Source organism: Bubalus bubalis, chromosome 13 (genome assembly GCF_019923935.1).
Source record: "Bubalus bubalis isolate 160015118507 breed Murrah chromosome 13, NDDB_SH_1, whole genome shotgun sequence".
Taxonomy (NCBI): Eukaryota; Metazoa; Chordata; class Mammalia; order Artiodactyla; family Bovidae; genus Bubalus; species Bubalus bubalis.
In genome coordinates, this window is record NC_059169.1 from 66417287 (window position 1) to 66439158 (window position 21872).

The following is a 21872-nucleotide window of genomic DNA, read 5'->3' on the forward strand; positions in this document are numbered from 1 at the left end:
GCAGCTCCTGGGGGAACAGTCCATGCCCTCCTCGAGCAGGTTTCTAACCTCTAATCCAGTTTCCACCTGGCAAAATCCTAAGAAATAACTACCTTCAATGACGAATCAAGTTTTCTAGACTTGGACAAGTACGACTTCTCCCACTATTAGAGACTTTAAATGAACAAACTGGAATTTAGCCTTATAATTATTCATCTTTTATAAGTTTGATGAAAATAAGCCCGATGACAAATAAGTCAAGTTCCTGGTGGTGGTTTAGTTGCTAAGTGGTGTCTGACTCTTGTGACCCCATGGACGGTGGCCCGCCAGGCTCCTCTGTCCATGGGATTTTTCCAGGCAAGAATACTGGAATGAGTTTGCCATTTCCTTCTCCAGGGGATCTTTCCGACCAAGGGATCGAACCCAGGTCTCCTGCACTGCAGGCAGATTCTTTACCATCTGAGTCAGTTCCTCCTAAACACATAAAGACAAAAGCTTGGAGACATGGCAGAGCTACCAAGGGACTGAGAAAAACACCCCATGAGGCTCATACTGAGGCGCCACTGGCTTCTCACTCTCAAGCCATCTCTTCACACCCCAGTGTTCCCCTCTCACCCCTAAAAGCTCTAGTTCCCCGCCACAGACTGCAGGGCTGTCATTATTAACCCATCACAGAACAGCAGTCAGGTTATTCATCAAAAGTTAGCACAGTAATAAGATCGGTACCGTTTTTTTCATCAGCATTCAGGAAAACCACGTAACACTTACATAGCAATCTTGAAGAAATTACCTGTTCAAGCACCCTCTTACACCGTTTCTTCTCAGACATATTTATCCTGAACAAATCTTCAATGGGACGAGAATTCTGTGCGTCAACAATGTTTCTACCAAGGAAATACAATTTAGCTTTTCATTTAAGAACCTGGACACACACATTTATACACAGATATATGTGAGTAAGCTTTTTTCCATGATGTAACAAGAAGAGTATGGTTATTCAGTTTTGATTGATGAGTGTAATTAACATGTTTATATAAATACGGTACATATAGTAACTGAATGATGTTTATCTGGCTACTTGAAAGTAACAAAGCAATATTTCAAATTAAAAAAAAAATCACTATTTTGAGATTCTTGCAAATCTACCCTGTCTGTGTCAGGAGAGCTAATGGCAATAAAACAAACCCCTGTGCAAAATGCATAAAAATCAAGGTTGATCTAAAAATGAAGTTTTATCTTATGTTTTATTTTAAATTTGTGTTTTTGTGGTCATTTATAAATATATTAGGGACTTAAAAACTGCATGTGCTGGAAATACATAGCAATTTATAGACTCTCATAAATACATTATAGGAGAGTAGGTTCCTTTTCTCTAACATTCATTTCTCAAATTTATTTCACAATCATTTCTCAAATGCTGTGCTGGGTGTTTTAAATTTTATAGTATTAAAAATCTGCATCCCTACCACGTAGATAAGATCCTTATTTTCACAATTGAGGAAAACAAGATCCAGAGAGAATAAGTGTATAGGAAGCAAAAAAATATATACACTGTCAGAACGTGGAAAACCCATCTAGCCATACGTCCTCTGGATTTACCAACAAGCCTCTCAAGTTATTCCCAATGGGAAGGCAAAGCAAGTCACCGATATGCAGCCAAATCAAAATAATTAAACTCAATAAGCCCCACTAATTTTACAAGTTTATAATCATGTGTAATAAGCACACTAGCTACTTAGATATAAGAATTCAGCTCTATGCTTTCATACATTTCATTAATTCCATTTACCAATATAATTCTGACACATTAACATACACTAATGAGTTAAAAGATGTTTGAAAAGTTTTCCAAATTTTTCTCTGAGTAAAAAGAAGAAGAAATACTTACGAAGCTAACAGTTCAAGAGCAACTAGTTTGTCTTTACTGAAGGTGAAACAGTTGAGTATATTGACCACTTCTCCTGGGTGAACAGCCACCATTTTCTATTAATAAAAAAAAATAATTCTACTTTCAACATGAGAAATTTTCATGCCAGAATCTGCCTTTTGGGGGTGGGGGGTACTGTAATTAAATGTTCTTAATATAAATATGAGATGAAAGCTGCTTAATCAAAAGTAAGCCCTAACAACTATGTGGATTAAAACTAGGCTTTTTCAATGTAATTACTTTAATTGAAGAACTAAGTTCTCCTATGTGCTCTTTCTTATCCACATCTCTCAATATGTTCATCTATTAAAAAATATATATATATTCTACTTTCCTCAGAAAGGCTATATAAAAAGAGGCTATTTACAAATAAGGGAGACACATTGCTTGAAAAGTTAGAAAACAATCGTAATTTCTCAGTTGCAGTGCTAGGTTATGTCACAATTAGCACTTCTAGTGAAGTCCAAGGTACTGAATAGTGTTATTAAAAAAAGGTACTCCAATCACACCATTAGGGGATCAGATCAGATCAGTCGCTCAGTTGTGTCCGACTCCTTGTGACCCCATGAATCGCAGCACGCCAGGCCTCCCTGTCCATCACCAACTCCCGAAGTTCACTCAGACTCACGTCCATCGAGTCAGTGATGCCATCCAGCCATCTCATCCTCTGTCGTCCCCTTCTCCTCCTGTCCCCAATCCCTCCCAGCATCAGGGTCTTTTCCAATGAGTCAACTCTTCACATGAGGTGGCCAAAGTACTGGAGTTTCAGCTTTAGCATCAGTCCTTCCAATGATCACCCAGGACTGGTCTCCTTTAGGATGGACTGGTTGGATCTCCTTGCAGTCCAAGGGACTCTCAAGAGTCTTCTCCAACACCACTTACATAAGCATCAATTCTTATTGATGTTCAAAGTTCAAAAGCATCAATTCTTCGGCGCTCAGCCTTCTTCACAGTCCAACTCTCACATCCATACATGACTACTGGAAAAACCATAGCCTTGACTAGATGGACCTTTGTTGGCAAAGTAATATCTCTGCTTTTCAATATGCTATCTAGGTTGGTCATAACTTTCCTTCCAAGGAGGAAGCGTCTTTTAATTTCATGGCTGCAATCACCATCTGCAGTGATTTTGGAGCCCCAAAAAATAAAGTCTGACACTGTTTCCCCATCTATTTCCCATGAAGTAATGGGACCAGATGCCGTGATCTTAGTTTTTGAGCTTTAAGCCAACTTTTTCACTCTCCTCTTTCACTTTCATCAAGAGGCTTTTTAGTTCCTCTTCACTTTCTGCCATAAGGGTGGTGTCATCAAATCAACTGAAGTTGTTTTTAAACACTATTGAAGACTCTTGAGAGTCCCTTGGACTGCAAGGAGATCCAACCAGTCCATTCTGAAGGAGATCAGCCCTGGGATTTCTTTGGAGGGAATGATGCTGAAGCTGAAACTCCAGTACTTTGGCCACCTCATGCGAAGAGTTGACTCATTGGAAAAGACTCTGATGCTGGGAGGGATTGGGGGCAAGAGGAGAAGGGGACAACAGAGGATGAGATGGCTGGATGGCATCACTGACTCGATGGACGTGAGTCTGAGTGAACTCCGGGAGTTGGTGATGGACGGGGAGGCCTGGCGTGCTGCGATTCATGGGGTCGCAAAGAGTCGGACACTACTGAGGGACTGAACTGAACTGAACCTGTTATCACCAAAAGAATTGGTAAAACTGCATGCTCCCTTACGTGTTTGTAAACGGACATCTAAAAGTTTTATCGGACGGTTACATATCTGCAAAAGATTGATTTCCTTATATGTAAGTTTATTATATATTTCTGAAGACCTTGGATCTACTGCTGTAGCTCATTTATGAAAATGTCCAGAACGTAACCTAATCGTCAAAGTCAGTCTTCAGTATGAACACAGTGAAATCAGACTGATTTTGTCTCTAAGTGCATGAAGGTGTGCCTGTGAAGCATTCCCACTTCTGAGTTTTAATTCTAAGGTGGGTGGATAGGCAAGCTGGCTTCAGAGCTTTGTCATGAGTTTGCTGTTCTGATAAAATAAGCCAAGGTCCCCAACAGTATTTTTTACAGAAGCTCTCTGCTTTGCTCTCCTTTTCTTTGGTCCTTAGAGAAAGATTTTTCAACCCTTGCTGATAGGTGAATTAGTGAGACAATCTTTTCTTTTTTTAAATAAAGCAGAAAAAAAGCTATTGTTAAAGAGAAGAAGCACTAACAGACCCAGACACTTCCTTAAGCAAATTAGTTTAGGAAGATAAGGATCTGTATGTGCCTGTGTGCTCACTCAGTTGTGCCGACTCTTTGCAACCTCATGGACTGTAGCCCTTCAGGCCCTTCTGTCCATGGGATTTTCCAGGCAAAAATACTGGAATGGGTTGCCATGCCCTCCTCCAGGGGATCTTTCAACCCAGGAATCAAACCAGCTTCTCCTGCACTGGCACATGGATTCTTTACCACTAAGCCACTGGGAAGCCCTCAAGATCAGCCGATTTCTTTAAAGCTAGCAGTGCCTGATACTCCCAGGAAAATCCTCTATACAGCCAGACCCCATTTGACTTCAGAGCCTCTGAAAATCTAGGCTCTAGCACTGTGCCATCCATATGGTAGCCACTAGACATGTTGCTTGCTTACATGAAAATCAAACACCTTCAAAATACCATTCCTCAGACAGATGACACATTTTAAGTAAACAAAAAACGCATGTGGCCAGTGGTTACCATATTGGATAGAGCAGATACAGAACATTTGTATTGTCACTGAAAGGTCATTTGGACAGCACTGGTCTAAAAAAATGCAGGCATAGATCAGTCTGACTATTCTTCTAAGACTAAATACAGGAAGGTGAAGACACACAAAAACAGAAGTAAATAAAAATGCTGCTGCTGCTAAGTCGCTTCAGTCGTGTCTGACTCTGTGCAACCCCATAGACGGCAGCCTACCAGGCTGCCCCGTCCCTGGGATTCTCCAGGCAAGAACACTGGAGTGGGTTGCCATTTCTTTCTCCAATGCGTGAAAGTGAAGTCGATCAGTCGTGTCCGACTCTTCGAGACCCCATGGACTGCAGCCTTCCAGGCTCCTCCATCCATGGGATTTTCCAGGCAAGAGCACTGGAGTGGGGTGCCATTGCCTTCTCCAAAATAAAAATACTTATGAATTTGAATCTTATGTTTTGCTTGCCTATAAATATTTTCTACTCCAATCTGCCAATTAGAACTCTGTACAATTTAACAGTATAGTACATATGACTGAATTTTACAATTTGGGAAGCTTTAATGTTTTTAACATAGTTATTTTTGAATAAAGTATAACGGAATTTAGTGCCTGCAACTAAAGCAAACAAATTGCAACTTGAGATGAATTACAGAATACGAGGAGAGAATTCAAAATACTTAAAATCCTACATTCTAAGGAAAAATAAATTACTTACATGCTGTAATGCTTTCATTGCCTTCAACTGAGGCTCCGCCCAGGAGAAATATCTCAGTAAATCAACCACCTGAAAAGCAAAGAACTAATTTAGCTCTACTGACAACTTGTTTGCAAACATTTCTACAAGATTTATTTCTGTACTCTGAATCGCTATTCAAAGTGTGCTGCTGGGGCCCAGATGACAAGGCATAAGCATGACACCAGAGTTTAGACTCTGAGACGGAGTAGCCACGTGCAGCTACTTACATTTAAATCAACTGAAACCAAATCAAAGAGAAAACTCAGTTCCTTACTGGCATAAGCCACATGGTAAGGGAGGGCTCAACAGCCGTGTGAAGCTGGTAGCTACCGTCGTGGTTAGTGCAGAGAGAGAGCATTCCCACTGCTACACGCAGTCTTGGACAGCACTGGTCTAGAATAAAGGAATGTACAAGGCAGGGAAAGAAGAAAGTACCTGGAGAAAAAGAAAGTTGGAAAAGTACTAGATGGACATAAAATGTTCTCTCAGGAACATAAAGATATAGGATGAACGGAAAGCTTTAAAACATTTAGTGGAGAAGGACAGTTTTAATCATAGAAAAAGGTCTTCAGTGGTGTGGTTTAGTGGTGGTCCACTAGCTTCCACTCTCTAACTCAGATGTGGAGAGCATACTATTCTGATTTAGACCACAGATCTAGTCTCTAAAAAGGTGAGAATTACCCTGAATCACGCCAGCAGCTTCTAAATAGTAAGTCACTTTGAGAGCACAGCCAGCCAGGCTCTCTCGTACTCCCACCAGCCAAGTTCAAGTGAATGAGGGAGACACTGTGCCATGGCCAGGGAGAGCTGCACAGAAACCACAGCACCGCAGTCTCCGGGTTCACCGCCTCCAAGGACACCCCAAAGGGAACAACAACAAAGACTCAGGATGAGAGGATAATGAAATCCGGGTTAATGAATTATTTTACTGAGTTCCTCAAAATGTTATGGGTTCAATTATTCCACAAAGCAAAGTTAACACTAGAAAATGGGGTGGTATGTAAAGAAGAGTAAAAATACTTCTCCCTCCTCACTGAGAGATACATAAGTAGCAACCAGTTATTGTGTGTACTTTCTATACAACTTGGTAAGAGAGCATGTCCTTACTTTTATGGGAATAACGTTTTTACTAAATACAGTGAATGCTACCTGGGACTACACCAACCATAAAACTTTATAAACTATCATGTATGATACAGGATGGGAGATATTCATTATAATAAGTAGGTTTATGAGATCACACTTGGGAAATAGCTTGATAAAATTTTTAATGACTGTAGCAAAGTCACTGAATTTCTACTATGGGAAGTTTTCTACAAAATTTCACATGTATACACAGAAACACATACAAGAGAAGGAAAGAAAAGCTATCAGCTATGTGAAATTACAAATCTTCCTGAAACATTTAAGTTTAAAAAAAAAAGCACTGTGAAAAGTTATGGGACATCTGGAAACCACTCATTAAACAGGTAGCAACATGTGCAAATCACAGAGTAGCTCTCAGGAATTTAGGAGGCAGAACTACAGGCTTAATGTTATTCCAGTTTTGAAAGTCTTGAGAAAGAGATGAAAAGTTGGGGCATTTACTTTCTAACACAATCTACAGTTTCACCCACTGTCTACCTTACTCATGTTCCCACCATTTCCCAGAACTGTTCTCCAGATGCACATTTCTATTTCTGCTTCATATCTCTATCAAGTATTTTCCAAGTATTCCTTGGAAATCCAGCTGTCTCTGCATGTGTGTATATACACGCAAACTTATTTTTCAAAATCAGCAAACTCCTAAAGTTGGCTGAAAGTTTCCACTAAACAATCCCACTGATAATATCAGTCTTCTGGAAGATACAGAAACTACTTATTAGACACTATTTTTTTTCTTATTCGTGGCTTCACATAAGAACATATATCACCATTTGTTCCAAGTTGTATAAATTGCAGTGAATTCTGCAATTACTGACTCATAAACACTGTACAAATTTGGGTATGTTAACTGTTAGAAGTTTACAGACATGATACTGTGCTCAGAATATAAACACTTTGAACTGTGTTTTTCAGACACTGCATTTTTAAATCATTTTAGCATATGATGTCGTGATGAAAGTGGGTATGCTTATAAAATATGCCAACTATAAATTATGTAAAGTTTTCTGTTAAAACCGAAAGCTTCTAAAGTTCCTGAATAAACAGAGCAACAAAGTAAAAGCAATTCTGAACTTGATCAGTAGGTAAATAAGTAAAGGCACTAATCAGAACATCACTGTTAAAAAAATATATTAAAAAAAAAAAGCTTTTGCTTAAATAAACAAAAGAATACCTGTTCACTAGAGAAATATCCGTGTACATATTCAATCGCTTTTAATTTGTACTCTGTCAAAACAGCCTAAAAACACAGAAAAACAGAATAAATATATGTAAGCAGAACAGCAATATGCATACATGAAAGTTGCCTATGCAACTCAAACAGCGGCAGACCTTCAGTAGCCCTGAGACAAGGAGGCTGATAAAGTCACCATGGTGATGTGACATTCTACCTTTGGGGTTATATGCTGTTAGGGATACAATTAGACACCAGGAAAACCCCTGGCCTCCCTACTCACTCCTACAAAGGAAGGGAATAGAATTGTAACAGATAAGATTCTACATTAATAGAAATTAAGTATTCCTGTATTTTGTGATTGCAGTTTTAAATCACCCCAAATTCAACCAAACCATCATTTTTAAAGTTAAATGTACTAGCCATTACTCATTCAGCAGATACTTATTTATTGCGCAACTATATGCACTGATAGAGAAACATGCGTAAAACAAGGTCTAGTCCAGGCTCTCAGTGTTTCTACTGATAGGAACCCAGACGCCAACCCGTGTGCCTGCCACTAACTGGCAGTGTGGTCTCTGGGGGGTATTTTAATCGCCCTGAGAGCCTCTTCACCCACAGAAGCGAACACCAATCACTCCCACCTCAGGATAGAGTAAATGTGACACAAGGTCAGAGAGAAGTTCATGGCCTTGACCCAGCACCATCTAGAGCCACAGGAAATCATGTATGATTTTCCTGGCAACTACATGCTAAGCTTAGAGATGGAAATAGCAGACTATCACAATCTGGTAACAACCACTCATTAAAAATCCACTAATCCCCTTTGTATGGTGCCAGATCGTAACTAGATTTACTGTAGGGGTCACTTTCTAGTATATAGAAATATGGACAGTACTAGTATATAGTACTTTCTAGCATATAAAAATATGGTCAATCATACCCCCCCCCAAAATGAACTAATCCCTTTGCATTCATTCCAGAGCAATCATAATTGTACTTTCTACATGCATCATGCTGCTAGAACACCATGACCAGTCAACAAAGAAACATGCAGGGAGCTCAGTAGTTGAATTTTCATGAAAAAGGGAAGGGAATGGGATTCTGGATAATGTACTCTTGGGAGTTTATTATTGCCATTACTGGACACAATCAAGAGCAAGTTTCTGGCCCAAATCCTGGACTGTGTTGATGCCAAGTCATGTCTTAATTCTTTTATCAGCACTGGAGAGGCCCAGCTGTATCCCCAGGCACAACACCATAGCTGGAGTCAGAACCCCTGACCTTGAACACTGAACCCCCTCCCTTATCAGTTGGGTAACTTTGAGCTGGCTAGTTAACCTCCAGAGACTAGAAGTGCCATCTGTAAAATGAGGGGTATAGAACTCACATCTCCAGAGCTATTCGGCAGATTAAATCAAATAACGCATGGAGGAAGTACTTGGAACAAGCACCCTCTAAGTGCTCAATAATGACTATTATTATTAGCCTCTTCTTAGAAAGCAGATTACATATTGCTTTCCCCCCTCCTTTCTTCTTCCTATTTCTTTTTCTAGTGTCTTCTTACTTGCCTTTGTTTTTAAATGACAGTAGTGACAGCTAGTATTACCTACAGACATAATGGTAACACTCAGGAACAGATTACCTGGTTTAAACTGACTTACAAAGTCTGAGAGCAATTTTGAAAAGCCAACAGTAACTCTCATACTTAGATACACTATATTTTTATCCTATTTTAATAACCTAGTACTATGTTGATGTATCTAATTATTTGGCACAGGCAGAAAGTACTATGTTGATGTATCTAATTATTTGGCACAGGCAGAAAAAGATACATCTTGATTTCAGACCAGAAATAAGGGACTTATGTTATGAATTTGACTTGAATCTCTAGAAAAGTTCCTATTCCTTTCATTAGTATTTACCATGTCATCTTTCCACAATTTAGCAGGGAGAGAATATACAAACCGACACCCTAGAGCTTCCAAAAGAAATCGACTCCTCTCCCTGAACAAATTGTTTTCTCATAGACAGTAGTTAAACATCAGCTCATTAACAAATTGTGGCAAATTCTAAGTATGTACTCAGCAGGCTGACCTTTTATTGCAGATTTTTATTGGGCAAATTGGATTTGCAAAAGCAGAAATTTTATTTTGATTCAAAAAAAGAATACTCAATAGCATTACAAATGTAGCCTAACATGCAAATTTGAAAAAAAAAATTTACAAAGGATGAAGGAAAACAGCATTTTGCTTTATACAGAATGAAGAAAAACAGGCAATTTTATTAATAATTTCATACTCTGAAATAAATAATAATCACCAGTGCATAAGGTAACAAGTCTTTCCCCCTCAATCAAGGGTCTTGAAAATATGAAAATGGCGAGGAAACAGCCCTGACATTCTAAGCAAAGGACCCTGTATTAACATATGAATGGTTTGTCAGTATTTTCAGGTTTAATTTTGTAAAGGCTTAACTTTTTGCGCTTAAAATACTGTTAAGCCTCAAGGCTACATTCCAATTTTTTTTAATTTTTTGCTGTCTGGTGGGATGTAGGCTACAATAGTCTCAAAACGAAGCAAAAACCTGGCAAGAAGAAGGAAAAAAGTTTTGAAATGCGAGTTATTGAAGCCCATTCCTAAGAATCTGCCTTTAAGCTTAATGCCACACTTTTTATTAGGATACTAATTTTGTCCTGCCGAGGCAACAAATACAGTCTGCTTACACTCAAACTTAAAAATCCTGTCATCATAACCACCGTTAAATAAACTTTCTACGTATTTTTAGTTTTCAGTCGATCTTACTGAAAGATGAGGAAATCGGTTCAGAAATACGAAATCACTTATCCAAAACTACAGTGATTCAAGATTTGTAGGGCGGGCTTGGGAACCGAGGACTCTAAATATATGCTCCGCAATACCGGTCTGATTTTCGAGCAGTTTGAAGTTCGCAAAAATCTCCGTTTCGTATCGTGAAATGTATCAAGATATAAACTCCTACCCCTAGACGTTAAAATTCCAACCAGTTTTGCAATCCTTATATCCGTATTTTACACAATCTGCTCGCAGTCCCCTAAAGAGAACAAATCATGAGAATTCGTAACTCAGAAGATTGAAGGAATTAAGTGCAATTACCTTTCTAATTTCATCCAGCACCATTTCAAAGGATTTTTTGTCCATCTTGACTACAATCTCGACGAGGTTTTAACAGTTACAGTTTCAATTACAAAACGATCATCCCCGGTCCGCTCCGAGAGTAAAAAATGTTTCCAGCTAAGGAAAAAGACTCGAGGAGCAGGAGGAAGGATGCGCAAGAGGTAGAGGACTTCAAAGTCTACAAAAATTTCTAAAAATGGGGACTTATAAAAACTTTTTATTAAAAACAAAACAAAACAAAACAAAACCCCTCAGGCTTCCCCGGCTTCTTTACACAAAGCTTCAGGACCGCTCGGGGAAGAGCCGGGTCCTCTGAGTCCCGCAGAGAAAACCCGGCGTTCGGCGGCCCGAGGCAGAGCGTCTGTCCCCGCAGCGCAAGGCCAGGCGCCGCCGGAAGAAGATCGGGGAAGCAGGCTTCCTGGAGGTAGCGGCCCGAGAAGCAGAGGCACCCGCGCCCCGAATCCTGTGGCCGGCGAGGAGGGAGGCACCGGCTTCTCGGCCCGCACCAGCGCCTCGGCTGCCCCTCACCGCCGCGAAGCTGGCCTCATGGCCCAGCTCTCGCTCACTCCCCGTAGCTACCGCCGGACTCCTGGGTCCCGCAGCCCGGGCAGTGGCGGCCTGGCCGGCTCTTTGTTACCAGCTGCCACCGCTTCCGGGAGCGGGCCGGCGGCCGGCGAGCACCGGGAGCCGAGCGATGGGGGTCACGGTCTCGGGTAGGGGGGCTCCCGAACACCGCAGCGCCAACAGCGCCGGGAGCGCTTCCTGGTTACCCCCACGGCTTCCCCCGGCTCGTAGGGGACCTTCGATGGATCCCGTCGCGCCCGAGTCAACTCAACTCTACGCCGCCAGATTAGGCCCCTCTATCCGAGAGCCCAAGAAGGGGTCCTGGTGTGGGAATGTAGGTGTCCCTGACAGATGCCTGTACGTCTCGGAATTAGATGCTGTAGAAGTCCTTCCCAAAGCCTGAAAGTTATTTTTGGAGGGTCACGCCCTTAATTCTAGAGTTTGATTGTACTCGGTTTTGATTGGTAAGTCCGAATGTAAAAGAATATGAGTCGAGTGGTTAAGGCATATCCACCAGCACCCCGACTTGGTGGATTGGAAAGGTCCACAGCTAGGATGGGCGGAAGGGCGGTCACGTGGTAAGCCCGGGGCTTGTGACGCGTAAGCGGGGAGCGAACGCGCTGGGAAGGCGGAGGGAAGGCGGAGTCCCAGTGGGGACTGTGTTTCGCTCTGGTGTTCGGTGCTTTTTGGTTCTGAAACCTCGGGCATCCCGGGTAGGCGCTTTGGACCTAAGAGCTCACTGCGGCCACCAACTGCCTGAGGCTGTCCTTCGGCCCCCAGCCGCTTGCCAGTCCTCCCTCGCCAGTCTTCCCGTCTGGTCATGACGAGATTCTGGGTCTGCATAGCCGGCGCTGGCTTCTTCCTAGCGCTTCTGGTTTTGCATTCGCGGTTCTGTGCCTCTCGGGTGAGCTGGATGGTTAGGAAATGGCTTCTCGGGTAGCAGCATTCTTGGGAGGTGGTCTTGGGATGGAGATGGAGCTGGTTCTCTCACTGGCTCGTCACAAAACTGCATCTGCGGCCGAACCGCCGACGTGTTGCCCCTTAGCGTTAAAAAGTTTGTTATGTGGTGTGTGTGTTCGGTCGTGTCTGACTCTTTGCGACCTCATGGACTGTAGCCAGCTGGGCTCCTCCGTCCATGGGATTCTCCAGGCCCCATCCAGGGAAAGAACCTTGGTCTCCTGCATTGCAGACGGATTCTTTACTGTCTGAGCCACCAGGTAAGTACACACTCAGTTTCCTTATTTTCTTTTCCTCCCCAGCTCCCACCACATCTGCACTTGGCTTTTAAAATTTCCTGGAGAGCTGAGGAGATTCTTTACCGGCTGGATGTGGATTGGCCGAAGTATTCAGAATACTTCACTGGAGCAACATTTTGTGTCGCAGTTGACTCCCTCAACGGATTGGTTTATGTAGGCCAGGTAAGTAAAACTGGGATTTTTGTTTTTAAAGTTATGAACGCAAAGAAAACAGCTTTCCTATGTTACTGTACTAAGTATCTATGTAGGTTTATGTTACTCCAATTGTGGAGTTTGTTTTTTTAAGTTAAAGTTAGTGTTTTGGTTTTGAGCTTGATAGAGGTTAATATTGTTTGGTTTTGTAAACATTATGTCATTTCTTGGTTAACCTTTGACTTCTGTTTCTCGTTGTGAAAATAATGATTGCTTCCTTAAAACTGATCCTATCTAAGCAGTTATTTTTGTATACCTTCAGAGAGGGGATAACATCCCAAAGGTATTAGTGTTCACAGAGGATGGATATTTCCTACGATCCTGGAATTATACAGTTGACACACCTCATGGTATATTTGCGGCCAGTACACCACAGGAAAAATCCGTCTGGATCACGGATGTAGGAAGTGGTATGTGTAGTAATATCTCTTAAATTATCTTGCTAGAAACCTCCTCTTTGCCCATCTTCTTGCTTGTCCATTTTAAAATCACAGTGGCCGAATCTATTTGTAATTTCTTCAGTGATTTGTGAAATCGCCTTTCTAAATTTTTATATCGTTGTTATGTATAATTGAGACATGTAACAAGGAGGCTATCATTATTGTGATCTTTCCTTTAATTTGTCACGGGACTTTCGCATGTTAAAATATCAGTTGCTCTTCTTAGACTATTTCTGTGAAGCCAAATAAAATGGTAGTCTCTAAAAGCTAATAAATGGGGTCTTTGCCTGTTGTTTTCTTTTACCACTTGTCTGAGAGATTCTGCTGAGAAACCAGAACTGCTTTCTTGCCCAGAGTGCAAGATTTGCAGAAACTGCTGGTGGTGTGAATGCTTCTGAAGTCCTGCTGACTTTAGCATGTCTGAAACCTTTCCATTAAATAATTTTAGTAGAGTGTGCAGGCGGTGCTAGTAGTAAAGAACCCACCTGTCGATGCAGGAGACATAAGAGACTCGGGTTTGATCCGTAAGGTAGGAAGATCCCCTGGGGGAGGGCATGGCAACCCACTCCAGTATTCTTGTCTGGAGAATCCCATGGACCAGGGAGCCTGATGAGCTACAGTCCATAGAGTTGCAGAGAGTCAGACATGACTGAAGTGACCTAGGATACACACATGCTGCCAGAGTAAGCACAGTTGAAGTTACAGATGTGAGATAAGTGTTCAGAGATAGCTGTTGCCTGTGCTTGTGATTTAAGATAAGATGATTCAAGAGATAAGCTGGTATTATTTCAGGAAAGAAAGAGATCTTAAAGAAAATATTTCTAGTCTTGTGCCAGATAAGTTCATGGCTTGAAGGTCATTCTGTTTCCCCACTTTGGGTTAATTCAGATACCATTTTGGAATTAAAGAGGTCTCAGGTTTTGAGCACAGTGCACTAACCATATCTGTTCTCAGTACCCAGAAGATTTCTGAGCCTTAGTCCGTGAGTCCTTTATTTCAAGCTATATTTTGGATGGTAAGATTTTGATTAAATCAGAAAATCTTGGTTACTTCTGAGCTCATTGTTAGACCTTATTGAAGTTTGACTATTTTTGCTTCTTTTTTTTTTTCCCCTTTTTCAGGATTCACAGTTAAAAGGAGGCCTTTACTTTTTACTTCCTTCCATTCATGTGATCCTTTTTTTATAAAATACTTCACTGGTTCCCAGAAATAAAAAGAACACACAGTTTGCTTTCATTCTTTCCATTATAGCTTGTTTTTCCATGCACAGATCTGAAGACAGTTTTTCTATTTCTTCCTATATTTCAAAGAATAAATGCTCTTTAGTTAAAACATGGCTGCATGTTAGCCATTAAAAAAAAAAGCCACTATTTACTGGTATCCTTTTTCCAATTCCTTAGAGACTTTGAAGTTTGTTTTCTTTACTGTTTTGCTCTCAATTATTGCTACAAAGTTTAGCTCAAGTCTCCAAAAGAAGTATAATAATAAGTCAAGATAGGATGTAATGCAAGCTGATTCACATTGTTTCCAGTTTATCATTTGAATGCATACCAATTAAGTTGGTCTTGATATGCCTTCAAGTTGGTTTCTGTTAACCACTTTATGGTTTTTCCTTGTTTATTAATACTCCAGCTTATGCTTTGCTTGTAAGATAATTTTAACTCTATGGAAAGATTTATTCCTTATTTAGGAAAGAAAAGCTAATGGGTTAAATTTTGTATTTGTTTCCACTTGGAGAAAATGTGGCTTAAAAAAAGTCAGTATTGTTATAAGCCAATGTTACTTCAGTTTAAAAAAAAGCTTTAAAAAATTAGCATGAAAATAGATATATATGTCTGTATTATAAAGAACTTTTTCATTGAGCTACTGAAACTGGAGATGTGCCCATGAGTAACTGAAATAACAGTTTTCAGATATAAGTTGTTCAAGTTCTTCTTGATTTTCTTTTTTTATGATTCCTTTTTCTTTTTAAATTTTACACCTGAGTATAGTTGATTAACAATGTTCTGTTAGTTTCAGGTGTACAGCAAAGTGATTCAGTTATATGTATAGATGTAGCTTGATTTTGTTGTCCAAATAATGTTTATTGAAAGTCATAAGATTAAAAAAGTCATGTACCAATACTTTTACATCATGAGCCTTCTGTTTTAGGAGTCAGTTCGCTTTGGTTGTATTTATTTTATTTAGAATCTACTTAATTTTGGAGTACATGAGATTCTAATCTGTGAATAGATTTGGCTATAACCAATGAAGCTTTGTTGCTTGTCAAATATATTTAATTATTAGCATTTAAACTTTTTATTGCTGTTTAATTTTGTCAAATTTTTTGCCCTCAGCTTACTTGAAAAATGTAAATGTTTGTGCAGTGGTTATATTTGTGAAATACGCGTGTTTGTCTTTATAGGATTCTATGGCCATACTATTAAAAAATACAATTCCTTTGGTGATCTTGTTCAAGTTTTGGGGACCCCAGGCAAAAAAGGCACTGGTTTGAACCCCCTGCAGTTTGATAACCCTGCGGAATTACATGTAGACGACACAGGAGATATTTACATTGTGGATGGAGATGGAGGATTGAATAACAGGTTGATCAAATTGTCCCAAGGTACGTGGCTTAGTTTTGTGTGGTGGTCTAAGAGTATCGCTCAGTTAGTTGGGTCTCATTTGTCTGACACTGAGCAGAGCTTCGGTCAGCGCCTCTGTCTTCACATTGCCTTCTCTGTGTGCCCCTGCATCTTCACACCTCCCCTTTCTCTTATAAGGGCACTGGTCACTGGGTCCACTCTAAATCCATAATCTCCACCTCAGGATCCTTAACTGTATCTGCAAAGGCCCGGTTTCCAATAAGGTCACATTCACACCTTTGGAGATTTGAGACTTGGGCGTGTCTCTTTTTTTGGGGGGTGGGGGCGAGAGGGACATCTTCAGTATGATACAGGGGCATTAAAAATGGCCACCTGTGAAATTGTAGTTTGTAAGCTCAGAGACAAGGTAATACCAAATAACATTGATTATGAGGGGGAACCAATTTGAAGGAGAGGTTGGCATGAACCCTAAACAATGATATTTGGGTTATGAAAAATTTAAGTGGAGAAAGCCATTGAAGAAGCAGATTGCTTGAAACAGAGAAGGAATTTTTTTTTAAAGCATATACATTAGACAGATTTACATAAACAGAAAGCCAAGAAGGCATAATCAGCTCAGGGTGTACTTGAATAGTTTGTAACTCATGACATACAATATAACATGCTAATGCATAAGGCATTCTACATATTGTACCGACCAGATGTGTTTACCATTTATAGATTTTATGATCCTTTGGCTGCATGGAGAAAATGGAACAGGACCTGCTAAGTTCAATATACCCCACAGTGTTACAGTGGATACCACTGGTCGGGTAAATATATGGTCTGATCTCTGTGTTTGGACTGTCTGATTATATGGGGGTGGGGCATGTATCAATATATATGGATCTTGGTGTACATATGCCTGTCTGCACGCCTGGATGTGTGTGTATGTTAGTGAATGTGTGTATCTCAGGGCATCTGGGCTGTTCCTCCAGGACTGGGTATACCCACGTACTCTCCTACATAGCTCTGCAGCCCTGGGCACATGTCACTAAAAACCATTTCACTGAGACTTCCCTGGCCATCCAGTCGTTAGTCCTCCATGCCGCAAATACAGGGGGTGTAGGTTTGATCCCTGGTTGGGGAACTGGGAACCCACATGCTATTTGGGGCAGCCAAAAGATGAAGGAGAAAACAAAACAAAAAACAAAATCCATTTCACTGTATGTATGCCATGGGTTGTATACATCAAACCCAGTACACTAAACGTCACTTAGAGCCAGTCTACCTTCCTGTATTACAGTAACAGTTCCCTGAAGAACTCAAGACAGCCTGTCGCAAACCTAAATGGAACCTACTGTTGTCATGCTTTATATGTCACTAAAATCTCTCAAGCTTCCTCTTTAAGTGCTTTGGCACTTTGAACAAACCCTCGTAAATTGGGTGGAAGTTGAAGGATGCGGTACAAGTGAACAGCTGGCTTCCCACTGGCCTCAGCCCCTAAGGATGCGGCCTGGTTTTCCACATCTTGATCTCGTTGGCTGACCCAGGAACTAGGAGGCTGGAGGGACTCGGTGATAGCAGACACTTGTTAGAGGAGTGAGTGAATGACTGCTTCTCAGTGTCTCCTGATCCTCTGCATGACAGTGGAGTGTTCAGCTGTTTAGCTAGCCAGATGCTTAGCATAGCAGCCAGAACATGCTAGGCTTTGGGTCAAGGCCACGTGTGGCTTTCCCATCTATTGTAAGCTGACTCCAAAGTATTTAACCTTTCTGCAGTTGAATTTCTTATCTGAAAATGGGGCTTTAACATGCTCTTCTTTGGGGTCCTCTAAGTCCTCGATGGGAGTGCTTATGAAACCGCTGAAAATAAAATCATTCTCTCCCCCTCTTCTTTTTCCTTCGTTTTCATTATGATGTGGACATTCTCCGGTCACTGTCTTTCTGCATTTGCAGGTGTGGGTGGCTGACCGAGGCAATAAAAGACTTCAAGTGTTTGATAAAGACACAGGGGATTGGTTGGGAGAGTGGAAGAACTGTTTCTCAGAAGAGGGGCCTTCTGCAGTCAGGTAATCATTTCTTTTTGTCTTTAAATGCTTGTTTGGTTTGGTTTTTGTTAGTTTCTCTGAAGAGCTGGCTGAAAGTTTAAAATATTTGTTGTGAATTTTAAGCAGGGAAAAGGGGGAAGGAAAGAAGTACTCAGAGAACATGTAATCATGTTTCAGATTTAGGCAGAGTGCTCAGTCACTTCAGTCGTGTCAGACTCTTTGTGACCCTATGGATTGTAGCCACCAGGCTCCTCTGTCCATGCAGGCAAGAATATAGGAGTGGGTTGCCATGCCCTCCTGCAGGGGATCTTCCTGACCCAGGGATAGAACCCTTGTCTCTGGCAGTTCTGCATTGGCAGGCAGGTTCTTTACGACTAGCACCATCTAGGAACCGCCCACCCTCAGGCAGAGTGCAAGTGGTTAAACTCCCACATGTTTGAGATAATAAAGGCTGGTCCTTCTTGCAGCCTCTGCCATTGAGGTACAGTGTATGTTTAAACATAGAATAAAAAGTAAAACCTGGAGTCTATAGTTTCAGATGCAGCTTGACACCAATTCTCCGTTAGTTTATTTGTGTGTTATTTTTAATACTCTGCACAATGTTATGTGGCAACCTGGATGGAAGGGGAGTTTGGGGGAGAATGGAGACTTGGATATGAATGGCTGAATCCCTTCTCTGCCCACCTGAAACTACCACAACATTGTTAATCGGCTATACTTCAGTGCAAAATAAAAAGTTTAAAAAAAGTAGTAAGCTAGTCATTTTTGGCTAAGTCTATCATCACCAATCTCTTGTTCCCTCAGGGGCAGAGTCAGATCAATTTTAAATGTCCTTTAAAAGAACCCTTCAGCAGGTGGGTCTTTTACAAGATATAATATCGTAGGGATATGTACGTGTATTGGAAAAATGAACATTTATGTTAGTTTTGCACGGTTGATGGTGTGACATCTCCTCCTCAGGTTTACTCCTGATGGTAAATACGTGGTCGTGGCCCAGCTGAATCTGAGCCGGCTCTTAATCCTGGCGGCGCCCCCGGTAGGAAACATCGGCGACTGCTCTGTGGTCAGCACAATCCAGCTGGCCGATCAAGTCTCCCCGCATCTCTTAGAAGTCAGCAGGGAGACCGGAGCAGTCTACGTAGCTGAAATTGGAGCAAAGCAAGTGCAAAAATACATCCCCGTGAATAGGTATTTCTCTTTATTCAGTTCATAACTGTTGGTTTTTTTTTTTTCTGGAGGTTTTTTTAGTTGGAAGTTCAGATCCTCAGATTCTCGAATTTGCTGTTAGATACTCTCAACTGATGTTGAGGCACAAGGATTTGTTTCTTTATTTTTGCCTGACCCCGTTGTCAGAGAGACACATGTTTTTATATCATCATGAACCAGGTTGGGGGGCGTTCTTGTGATTTAGTTCCACTTGAACATGCACAAGGGTGTTTTAAAGAAATAACTAATGAAGACTAGGATGGGAAAGAGGGACTAAGGTGATAACCGAGTAATTGCCCTGTAGACTCGTTTGCCCTGGAGGGGAAGCAGAGAAATTAACATGGGTTTGCAGCATAATTTATTGAATTTCATATAAGCAGCACAAAGTTTCTCTTTATTTGCTTCATAAACAATGAACTGCTTGAGAGATGGGATCTTGATTAACGAGAACCCGCAGGGCGCTGGGCCCTGAAGATGCAGAGGTGAAGAGGCGGGGTTGTGTGCGCGCCTTGGAGCAGCTTACAGTCCACACGACCGGTGACAGTGACGCAGGCGACTGGACTTCGGGAGGAGGAGCAGCGGGTCTGAGTGGAGGAGTCTTTGCAGGGGAATCAGTTTCAGCTCCAACTTGAAAAACTGAGGAAGGGGAAACCATGAGTTCCGGGTAGAGAAGTTATGAAAAATTGTGCCCTTGCTGTGAACCTCAGCAGGCTTTCTTTTAAAGGCCCAACTTGGCTTTGGTTGTTTAGCTCAGGAGCCCCCACCCAGCCTTTGGGCTGGGGACAGGTTGGCACCGCCTGTCAGGTCAGCAGCAGCATTAGGTTAGAAATAAAGTGCACAAATGAATGTGATACACTTGAATCACCCTGAAACCATCCTCCCCACCGCCTGGTCTGTGGAAAAATTGTCTTCCACGAAACTGGTCCCTGGTGCCAAAAAGGTTGGGGACCTCTGCTTTAGCTGTAAGATGCTTAATCTCAATCCTTAAACAGGAACACAGTGGCTGGTGTCTAAGCCCTTTACCAAAAGGGATCTTAAAAATAACTAGAATGTTTTTAAAGGTAGCAAGAAAAATAGGTCCTCTTCTCGGTGCCTATTTTCTTTCTTTTCTTTTTTTTCTTACATGAACTCTGTCCATTCCTAACTTTTGTCTACCTCAAAGACGTTTTAGATTTCTTTATATAACAGTGTGTGCCAAACACTTGGAGCTATTAAGATGAAGAATTTCCTGCTTTTTTCTTTCTGCGCCTTTTTTTTAACCCGTTTGTTCTGAATATTACCCTCCCAATTAAGACCATTTTTTCAGTTTGTTCTAGTTTATTCTTGGGTCTCTTTCACATCATTCTTTGCCTTTGCTCATATCAGCCTCCCTCTTTATCCTAATCATGTGTCATGTGTGTTAGTCACTCAGTCGTGTCTGACTCTTTGTGACCCCATAGACTGTAGCCCACCAGCTTCCTCTGTCCATGGGATTCTCCAGGAAAGTTGCCATTCCCTTCCCCAGGGGATCTTCCCGACCCAGGGATTGAACCCAGGTCTCCTGCATTGCAGGCAGATTCTTCACTGTCTGAGCTGCCAGGGAAGCCTCTTTATCTCAGTGTTTACAGTAATCTACCAACGGGACTCTGTCCTGTGCTCCAAGGCCATTAATAAGTGTGCTTGTGTCACTGATTAAGCTGTGTGACCTGAACGAGTCACCTTCATTTTCTCGTCAGTAAAATTGGACTGTCATTGTGTTTCGTCCTTCAGGAAGGCTGTGAGGTTCAGATGTGCAATAGTGAGGTTCACTTGTGCAATAGGTACAGATGTGCCCTTTGAATTCTGTAGTTCCAAGTACATTGAAGGCGTCTTGTTAGAAAACGTCCTTCTAAATGTGCAGTTTACCTGATACCAGCTATCAGTTTTGCCTTAATTTTGCATTTATCAAAATGCCATAAATTTATGCAGTTAGCCAAATAATCTACTTGGAGGAAAATAAATAATTTGAGGTTTTGTTTGTTTTGCTTTCAAGTCGGCTCAAGAAGTGCAAATGTCTCTTTGAAGGAATATAGGTTAGATTTTTGTCATTTCAAAAATGTTGTGTTTAACTTTGTTTTACGCCAGATTCTTACACAACTTGCCGAAAGTAATATTTGCGTGGACCCTGCTAAACGTGTTTATTAGCATGCTTGTAATCATGGTATTTCACCTTTTTTCTCTGGATTAATGGTTAAATTAATTGAGAAATGCGTTGTATTTTCTGTTAAATAAAAATTTTGCAAAGAAAATGCAGTATTGTCTGGTTTTCCAATTAACGTTTGATTTTGTTGTTATAAAAGCAGTCTATAATTATGCCATTGAATAATTTCAGCGATCATGAAATCACTGGTTGATACTGAGAGTATATCCTCCTCTTCATTCACACGTGAAGTGAGGGCTGAAGTGGGTAAATATTGGGAGAGGTTGTGGCTTTAAGATGGTGGGTGGGTACAGATGGTAGTGGTAACTACCTCTATTTTTGCTTTAGAAATGGAATCTGTTTATGCCTCTACCATCTAGATCTGTTCTGGGAGAGAGGGGTAGGGTGTTCTAAGTTAGAAAACCAAGGGTAATCCTGCTATTGTGTTAAAGTTCTATAAATCTTAATTATGTTGAGTTGGTTCATAGTGCTTTTCAGGTCTACTGTATCCTTCTACTTTTCTGTCTATTCATTTTATTAATTTTTGAGAGTTTGATATTGAAATTAAGATAAAACTCTTAATTTATCTACTAAAAAATGATTGT

General features: G+C 41.1%; 2 protein-coding genes across 4 annotated transcripts in view; one reads left to right on the forward strand and one right to left on the reverse strand.

Annotated features, from left to right (window-relative positions):
- PROSER1 (proline and serine rich 1) overlaps positions 1-11748 on the reverse strand; it is a 30356-nt gene extending 18608 nt beyond the window's left edge. Inside the window, exons 1-5 of one of the 3 annotated variants that reach the window (XM_044926737.2) lie at positions 10817-11746; positions 7683-7748; positions 5345-5413; positions 1868-1962; positions 770-863 (exon numbers count right to left, since the gene is read on the reverse strand). In XM_044926737.2, the coding sequence (XP_044782672.2) occupies positions 770-863; positions 1868-1962; positions 5345-5413; positions 7683-7748; positions 10817-10861 (369 nt within the window). In that variant the 5' untranslated portion in view covers positions 10862-11746. Of the gene's footprint in view, positions 1-769; positions 864-1867; positions 1963-5344; positions 5414-7682; positions 7749-10816 lie in introns of all 3 variants that reach the window. The other 2 variants (XM_045162562.1, XM_044926738.2) reach the window with 2 other exon arrangements.
- A 237-nt stretch (positions 11749-11985) lies between these two features.
- NHLRC3 (NHL repeat containing 3) lies at positions 11986-21376 on the forward strand. The gene is made up of 7 exons (XM_025262930.3): positions 11986-12305; positions 12661-12819; positions 13112-13259; positions 15694-15894; positions 16595-16686; positions 17812-17924; positions 18864-21376. The coding sequence occupies exons 1-7, from the start codon at positions 12222-12224 to the stop codon at positions 19114-19116; spliced, it is 1050 nt and encodes a 349-aa protein (XP_025118715.3). The 5' UTR covers positions 11986-12221; the 3' UTR covers positions 19117-21376.
- The last annotated feature ends 496 nt before the right edge of the window (positions 21377-21872 follow it).